This window comes from Xyrauchen texanus, unplaced genomic scaffold (genome assembly GCF_025860055.1).
Source record: "Xyrauchen texanus isolate HMW12.3.18 unplaced genomic scaffold, RBS_HiC_50CHRs HiC_scaffold_51, whole genome shotgun sequence".
Taxonomy (NCBI): Eukaryota; Metazoa; Chordata; class Actinopteri; order Cypriniformes; family Catostomidae; genus Xyrauchen; species Xyrauchen texanus.
Window position 1 is genome coordinate 545 of NW_026266478.1, and position 9,729 is coordinate 10,273.

At 40.1% G+C, this 9,729-nt stretch overlaps 1 protein-coding gene across 1 annotated transcript; it reads left to right on the top strand.

The window, feature by feature from the left end:
• Positions 1-535: 535 nt before the first annotated feature.
• On the top strand, positions 536-1,068 carry LOC127642209 (neoverrucotoxin subunit alpha-like; the record flags this gene model as incomplete). The annotated part of the gene is made up of 1 exon (XM_052124883.1): positions 536-1,068. A coding segment is annotated over one exon (533 nt), but the record flags the coding sequence as incomplete, so codon positions are not given.
• Positions 1,069-9,729: the final 8,661 nt, after the last annotated feature.

Sequence of the window (9,729 nt, forward strand, 5' to 3'; positions counted from 1 at the left end):
CTGAAACTCTACAAGAGACATGTGAGATTACTAGTCTTTATCTGAGGAACAATTTCTGAGAAGCAGGATACTTGAGCAGAAGACACAGTTTGGTCTTATTCTACTCATTTCTGTTTACAAGAAACAACTGAGATATGAAAGAAGTTGCATTTGGCATTTGTCTTGCCTATGGGCAAATATGTTGAGCAATAATACTGACGTGTGTGTGTGTGTGTGTGTGTGTCTACATAAATGTGTATGTGTTTCTGTTTACAGGATTACAGGTGGACTACAAAACTGTAAGTCTACACACACACACACACACACACACACACACACACACACACCCACACACTGGTTTAGTGATTGTTGTGTTATAAGTGTTTTTTCTCAAATTCAAACACACATACACAAACACACACACACACACACAAACACTTTCACACACACACACACACACACACTCACTCACAAACTCATACACTCACACACACACAAACACACACTGGTTTAGTGATTTTTGTGTTATTATTGTTTTTTCTCTTCTTGTGTTCAGATGTCTGTGACCTCACACTTGATCCAAACACAGTAAACACTCAACTCATTCTGTCTGAGGGGAACAGGAAGGTGACACATGTGGAAGAGCATCAATCATATCCGGATCATCCAGAGAGATTTGATGTGTGTTATTCTCAGGTTCTGTGTAGAGAGAGTCTGACTGGACGCTGTTACTGGGAGACTCAATGGAGTGGAGATGGTGCTGATATATCAGTGTCGTATAAAGGAATCAGCAGGAAAGGAGAGAGTCGTGACTGTTTGTTTGGACTGAATGAAAACTCCTGGAGTCTGAACTGCTCTGATGGCAAATTCACTGTCTGGTACAATGATAACATCACTGACATCCGTCCTCCTTCACCTCTCTCTAACAGAGTAGGAGTGTATTTGGACTGTCCGGCCGGCACTCTGTCCTTCTACAGTGTCTCTGACACACACACACTCACACACTTACACACACTCAACGCCACATTCACTCAACCGCTCTATGCTGGATTTGCAGTTGATTATAACTCCTCAGTGTCTCTGTGTTAGAGTAAATAATAGACACAGAACTGACAAAAAGAAACACACTCCCTTATTTATCACACACAACATACACAGTAGGGGTGCAAATATGCATGGATGCACCGCATAGCAACAATCTGCTAAATACATTTTGATGCATCAATTACAGAATTTAGAATGGATTAGCATTACTATATTAATAACGAATGTGACCATCTTGTATTATATGAACGCATTTTGAAAAAATGTAAGAAAGTGCACTTTGTGGATGTTACCCATAGCGTGACAGCATATGAAGATCCATAACCGCTTCTCAAGTGCTCTTATGCGAGCACGTCTCCAGAGACTTGTGCCAGACTCCCGCTAAAATTTAAACCAGGTATAAACTTATCCATGGGGCGGGAACAAATTTTTAGCAAGGGGTGCTTTAATTTTTATATGGACAACATACTCATCATATAAGCACAACTCCCAGCATTTCTGTCAATGGACACACACACACATACAAACACAATGGAACATTTTCACCAGCAATTAAGTAATTCAATAAGCCAGTCAATGTAGTTAAATTTTACCTGGTTCAAAACTGTTGTTTTGTCAGTGTGAATGAGGAAAAAAACATCAAATACAATATAATTGTTCATACAAAATAGCTATTAAAGCGAACCCATGTGCTAAAATGTTAAGCTGTTAAGAAATGTCCTACCTGTTACTTGAAACCTTGTGCTCATAGGTATTGCTAATAAATGTCTTAATGAGATTCTCAAAATACAAGTTGTCAGTGATCTCCTTGTGCATGGATATTTTTCAATTAATGTTATTTTGATTCATTTAAAGGTGTTCAGTCACCCCCCACATAAATGCAGTTATTGCATTTATTTATTTCGAAATCAAACTGTTAATCTTGTTGATATTGTTTTCCAGGTTTGCTCACTAGGAAGCACCCCTCTTCCTGTGCCTATGAACTTATCAAATACAAACTTAGACAATGAAGGCAAAGCACTCTGATTGAATTTAACAATGGTGAAATAGCAAATGTTCCTGGCCATTGCAGGTTAATTCATACACACAGTACCAGATACCTGCTTACACTATTTATGTGGAAATTCTATAAACGTTTTAGGAATATTTGTCGTGGAAAATCGCGATGAATCTATCTAAGTTGTAAGAAAACTCTCGGAGTCTTGAGTTCCAGATGCCAAAGTTGTAGTTTATTGAACACCAACAAACACGAGACCGGTCAGCTGTCCGTTCTGACTCATTATCCTAAGTTCTCAGTTATATACCTTTTTTTTTGTTATCTTGTTACCCACTGTCTCTGACTAACAAGGTCACTGCCTTCGCCCATCTATTAAAAAGAAACATATATCCTCGCCTCTCTATTGAAAAGAAACATATATCTTTGGTAGCCTCTCATATCTTGACCTCATGTTACAGTTCATGGACAGAGTACATCAACTCCTAGAAACCTCTGCGTAAACAGCCATGTCCCCATCACATACTTTTTATATTTGTCCTACATTTTCAGCGCATCAAAAATCAACTCATTTGTAATAAGCATGTGCATGCAAATGTGAAGCCTTGCGTGATGTAGAGTACAATTGATTATCCATTAAGTAGAAGATATATATATTTATATATGCTTAACAAAACACTAGTAAAAGTAACATAGTAATATGCATCCTTCGATGCCAGAGGAACTAACAGACAATTCCGGTAGCCTGGAGCGCTATCTGGTGGTGTGTTGGAGCAGACAGCGGGTTTTTAAACCACCAGTTGAGTCTATTTGCTCTTGCAGCCAAGCACTAAGGTGCTCGTCGCTCCTTTCTTCAAATATCTTCCTCACATGCCTTCTCTTGGCAATTGCTTAACAGGTATATTATGCTTAAACATAATCATCAGCAATACTACTTTTACTTGACTAGGTACATTGCAATAAAGATATACTTCATTAATCATTATAAGTAATTGGTTACATTGAGAGTAATAGGGGAATATGTCAAAAATAACAAACAAAACACCCTCTAACTCCTTTCTTGAGTTGCTATCTATTCTGTTAGGTAAAATGAAAGTACAATAGTCATGCTATCTCCCTTACTATCAAAAACATGAGAAAAGTGTTCAAAAATAAAATTCCCCTTAAATTCCAGTGTTATTTCTTGATTGCTTCTCAGTAAATCTCATCAAGTTCATCCAATCTTGGCCCTATGGTACAGTATCTGGTTTCTATCCCTGTTCCCGGTGGTAGCATTGAAACAGTTACCATTTGTTTGGCCACTGTTCTAGTCATTATTGATCTCAGAATGGGTATAATACAACAAAACAATAATCCAAATAAGGTCAGTCCTATAACTATTATTATACCTATTTTCATTAGCCCCATCTTCCATGAACCAAAAAGATCATCAAACCATGTCCCAACAAGCTGATCTCTCCCTGCATTAGATTTAACGTCCTTTCGCAGGTCATGCAGTTTCTTCATTGCCTGGGTAAAAGCTCCTTCTGGAGATGTATTATTTGGTATATATGTACAGCAATCTGCTCCGAACATAACACATACTCCTCCTTTATCTGCTAATAACCAATTCAGTGCTTGACGATTTTGCCATGCCATTTTACTAGTGGCTGCTAATTGGTCTCCTAATGCCGCCAGTGCCTCGTCAGTATAGTTTATACATCTCTGTTGGTTATAGAAAATATAATTAATCCATTCTAAATTTTTGTTGGGTGTTACCCATATGAACACTGACTCAAAGCCTGATTTAATCTCATCTCTAGCTTTAAACTTTTGAGGTATTCCTCTTGGTTGGCCAATTGCATCCAGGTAGACATCAGGATCTGGGGTGTACGCTCTTTTCACCCTTGCTTTGTTGTGGACTAAAGGTTTTGGTGCAGTTTGGATTTCAGAGGGGTCCCATTCTACCATAGTTACTTCTTGTATTAGCCTTACTCTAGCGCACAGTCCTTTCCAGCCTTTAGGTAGTGCGGTTTTTAATTGATCTCCCCCACATAACCAAAAATAGTCCGCTATAGTTTCCGTTTGTTCCTCATGGATTTTTATCGCAGGCGATACTAGAGTTTGATTTTCACATCCTGTAAGGCAATGACCGACAACTACACCTAGACATCCTGGAGTTATGTTCGCAGGAAAATTCTGTCCTAATGTCGCTGTTACATATTGTGATGAATCAGGACGAGATGGATTCAAATGCAAAAGAGGTTTTTAATGACAGACTTAATACATAGGGCAAATCCAGAGAAGCGTCGTAAAAACAGGGTACAGGTCAAAAAGCCAGGCGATCAGGTTAAATAAACAAACAGGCGGAACAGGGCTGGGAAAACAAACACGAGAGAAAACAGAGCTAGAACTATAAGAGTATACGGGAGCTGGTAAGGAAAGCTAACGTGCAAACAATAACCAACAAACTAAAGGGGAACTGGGCAGGTATAAATAGAGTCCCAAAACAGCGCAGGTGAAACTAATATTCTGGGGATTGTGAGCGAGTGTGGGAACTGGAAGACGTGGGGTGGATTGTGGAACTGGATTCTATGACACATATTGCGGTCCACTAAACCTAATCACATTATTATTAAAAAACATTTCATCATCTAAATGCCATATTACTGTGCAATTGCCCTTTAATTGTCCTACATTCCTTTTTCCTTTAGTTTTGTTAAAACATTCATACTCCAGTTGTCGATTTATTGTATATGATAATGGGCTTTCTTTTTTCTCATTATCCACACGTACGTCTAATTTTCTGCATTCATCTCCCCACCCTATCATCTTATAATATTTATCATATTCCGGATGACCCAAGAATGCCAAACATTCTGCTGGGCAGAATACTGTTCTCCCTGTTTTACCACAATTTTTGGCATAATACTCAGCGCAATGCTTATAATCATACTGATTCGGGACTACTACCAATTTTTTCAATGGAGAGGGTGAGCACATTACACAGTTTGTCATTTTTGCTTGCTTAGCTGTATATCTGGCCCATTTATACCAGTCATTTTGATTTGCGTGTTCTAATAATTCCTCTGTTCCTGCTGACTCTATGGGTTCCATATCATTTTCAAAATTTATTGGCTTTTTCAGTCTTTGGGTGATTATTTTGTCAGGTATCTTTTTAGGCGGATTATTCGGTTTGTTCTGCTTGGCCAAATTGCTTATCCAGATTCTTTGCTTTTCGGGTTCACCTTTGTTTAATGATCCAGGCGTTCGCTTCTTTCTGATTTCTTGTGCTATATTATATAGTCTCTGCTCATTCGGGGAAATAATATTGAAGGTCTGAGATGTCAATTGTCGGAAATTCATCATACCATGGTCGTTGCGACGGTCCTTCGCTTGGGGAGTCTGGGCCTTCCTGGATCTCCTCTCCAGTAGGCCCTGTATGGGAGGCAATACATGTCCCAAATATGTTAGTAACAGCATCATCCTAATACCTCCTTGAGCTTCCATCTTTACTCCATGTCCCACATGCTTCATCGAACGACTGCGCTTGTTGGCTTGTTTCATTTCCTTCAGTTGCTTCTGTATCTGTTTCAGCAGGACGATCACTTTCTTCTTGTCTTTCTCCTTCTTCACCTTCCTGGTCCTGTTCCTCTGTGACATGTACTTCCGTCTCACTTTCTATACGTTCCTGCTCTACTGTGGCACTTACTTCAATCCCTCTTTCTGCCGCAGTGTGCTCTTCCCCTACGTGCGTTTGTCCTTCTTCTACTTCCTCTTCTCTTTCCTCAGATTCTGTAGCCGGTTCCTGCTGATCTTCTTCTTCCTCAGGTTCTTGGTTTTGTGCTTACTGCTCTTCTTCGTCTGAATCTTGCCTCGTATTCATCTTTGGGAAGTCCATATTCATAGTTACTTCAATACTGTCCATCAAGTGCTCTGTACTTTCTGAATACACTTTCTGGAGTATTTCGTTTTAGTTCAGCTTCATTGGAAAGGCCAACCAAGATCCCCAAGGCTGATTGTAGGGAACCCACTCTGCAGTATGCTTTCTTAGAATTTGTTCATCTGGGGATCCTGGTCCTTCTTGGGATGTTTCTCTGGTAGGTCCTGTATTGGGGGCAACACTTGTCCCAAGTATGTCAGTAATAACATCCATATTAATATGTCTTTCTTATTCATTGGTACTGTAGGCCGCAATTGTTTTCCACCTTCTCTCCTTCAGCGGGTCATCCTGTCCCAACTTGCTTCAATGAAGGCAACAGCATGACTATTTCATTTTATATTCATAAAGAACACTGTAATCACCTCATATGGTTACATGTTTTATATTAACTAACAAGCACTACTTTCTGCATTCATTGGATTAATATATTAAATGATTTCCCTTACAGTCATTTGCTACACACTTTCTTGTAAGCTAGTAAATGTGTGCACACTCACATACATTTGTTGCATCTCATTTCTAGCACTAAATAACACATGGGTCCTCTGCCTCCTCCAGGTGTTCCTTATCTTAAAACTCCCTACTCATTCACTTATCACATACATTTCATTTCCTCCTGTTTCCCAAGGTCTCTCAATGTCTGTATCACATCAATTAATTTTTGCTGCAAGCTAAGCTGTTTTTCATAGTTTCAGACTATATCAGAGTAATTCAGAGTATTAAATCAATAAAAGAATTATCAAATATATAACATATCATTGGAGGAATCAATTTCCTCCCAGTTTGGTCTTTCTGTTGCATTGGACCATTTTCATTAATCAGTTCTTCATCTGGTTTTTTTATTTAATCAATGGTAACACACAATATAATATTATTCTCCTCTCAAGAATTGTTGTTTCAATTATTATACCAACAAACAAACAAGCAATCTTAATCTTTAGTCACCACCATGTATCTTTTCCATTCTTCATTACTTTTAAAATGTACATGAGTTCAATTAAATCATAAGTAAAAGTAATAAATCATCTTCCAGTCTAAATTAATTATCATACAAACATTCCCATGTTTGTTTAATACTTCTATAAAAAGTCAAGCACTCCTTTGTCTGCAACGGTTCTCAAAACTGTACCTGGACATACGGGTACAAAGGCGAGGCAAATACTAGAGTTCATTCAGAAATTTTCTTCGGTGCCGATGGTTGTGCATGCTGTTCGCGTGAGATCACACCAGTTCCAGTATTCCTCAGACGCTCTGCATGCTGTTGGATTGATGGCGCAATACAGCGGCGATTTCTCCTTCTTGCACGGCAGTGCAATTGCCCCTGGGCGCTTCGACAGTGCAGAAACCCAAACTCTAAGAGAGTTGTTTAAAAGAGTGATTTTCTCTAAAAGAGCAATACACAGCGGCGTTGAACGTCCTTTTCAGGACGCGTCTTTTAAAGACGTGTTTCCGCCTCTGTGTAGTTTCTGGATGCGGTTGATTTCTCCCCACCTCCGACGGTCATAAAAGCTGCCTGGCGTACCTGGGTTGCGATTACACGCAGGCAGCGTTTTTATGAATGGTCTATGTTTTCAGGGCGAGAACATAGCCATAACAGCATTGCGGTCGTAGGCTTTCTTTTGTCATGAGAGAAAGCCACTTCAGCCGCCCCCCGCGCCTCGCTCCCTTCCCACGGGATTGGATCCGAACGACTCTAAATCGACATATGCGCATCGTCGAGGTGCCCTTAGACAACATGGAGAGTCTCGTGATCTTTTGACCTTATTTTCCATTCATTTGGCCCATTTAGGGACATTGTCCACAAACACGTTGTGAAAAATGCATTGACTGAAAGGGATAGTGGGACGTCTAGAAAAGGGGGTTCCCGAGGTCGCAGGACCTCGAAATTTCAGATATTCGATCGCCAGGGGCCCCCGAGTCAGGTCCTAGAGTTTGGAAGCCCTGGGGGATTGCTGAGTATTAAAGGCTCCGATGAACGGACTGTCGCACACAGGCCCAAAATGAAGCCTGTCTCATTGATTCCTGTCACAGGCAGAGAGATCTGTTGAAATTAATGAAAAATACTTTTTTGCACCCTAGGCCTTAGTCCTCTTAGTATGTCGATAAGGGGCCCTTGATGGGAAGAGCAATCCCACTTACAATTTGTACCATTCATTTTCACAGCGGGACCGTGGACATGACTTGGAAAGGTCCAAATGGCTCCAAATTGAAATCTGTAGCTTCTCAGGGGCCCCTTAGTCACTGTGAAAAGGTTCAAGTCTGAATTACTTTGTTAAGTGCTTCATTGGCTGACTAATGTGTGTAATGTGACAATCATTTTTCAGGAATATTTTTCTTGATTTTTTTTAAAGTACTTGCTTAACACCGAGGGACTTGAATTCGTTACATGTTGTATCTGAAGACCCCAGGAAGGAGTACTCGGCGGCTGAAGTTGCTGGCATATGATTCAAGGCTTTTTTCACCGAATCATACAGGAAGTGCCCACTTCCAACTGGTTTGAATGGCACCAAATGCATGGCTCGTGGGAATTAATTTGTTATGCTCATTGTGCATGTTTATGAGTTGATAGTAAGTAAGTAAAGTTTATTTATAAAGCGCTTTTCACAGATAAAATCACAAAGTGCTGTACATGAGGCTAAGTAAAAACAAACAGTATAAAATGTATATACATATGTAAGATTAAAGTGACACTAGTAAAAACCCATCAACCAAAAGCCTTCTTAAATAAACATGTTTTCAGAGCCTTTTTAAAAGAGGCAACAGTGTCTGCCAGATGCATGGACAGGGGCAGGGCGTTTCACAGTCTGGGAGCTACAGACTGAAATGACAAGTCCTACTCGGGTCTTATAATGAGTCTTAGGGACTACAAGCAAGTTCTGGCCAGAGGACCGGAGAGTGCGGTCAGAGGAATACAGCTTCAAAAGTCCAAGATGTAATGTGGGGCCTGACCATTTAAGGCTCTGAAAGTCAGCACTAAAATCTTACAATCAATCCTGAATTTTACAGGGAGCCAATGGAGATCCAGTAAGACTGGTGTTATGTGAGACCTTCGAGGGGCACCTGTTAAAAGTCTAGCAGCAGAATTTTGAACAATTTGTAATTTGTTCAAAGCAGACGTATTCAGACAGCTAAAAATAGTGTTGCGGTAGTCAAGTCTTGTTGATATGAAAGCGTGAATTATTATTTCCAGATCCTACTTTGACAACATTTTGCGAATTTTAGAGATGTTCCTAAGATAATAAAAACAATTATGGACGAGCTGTTTAGAGTGTGTCTCCAAAGACATGGCCTGGTCAAACACAACCCCCAGGTTTTTGAGGCTGGATTTGACAGAGCGGCCCAGAGAGCCAAGGTGCTGTTTGATCAGCAGGATCTTATGGTCTGGGGCAAAAATCAGAGTTTCAGTCTTGTTTGAATTTATCTGCAAATAGTTTGTGGCTAGCCAGTCTTTGACTGAGGACACACACTCTAAAAACAGAGACAAACGATGAAACTCAGACTTGTTAAAAGAACAATACAACTGGACATCATCAGCATAGTTGCATCAGCTTGTTATATTAGGCTGAGTTGAGTACTATTTCATAAAGGAACATAATAAAGCATACTGTTTCCCCCCACTACAACCTCAATTGCATGTTTTGGCTTGTATTTGGATCCCCTCCAGTCAGGGTATATTCTGGCAAACCGTTTGCCAGTCACGTCTAGCAATCGGCAAAGCAAAATGTGGCACACGCCATTTACCAACAAGCGATGGGTAACTCGCAAAGCACGATGTTCCTTCCCGTTTTCC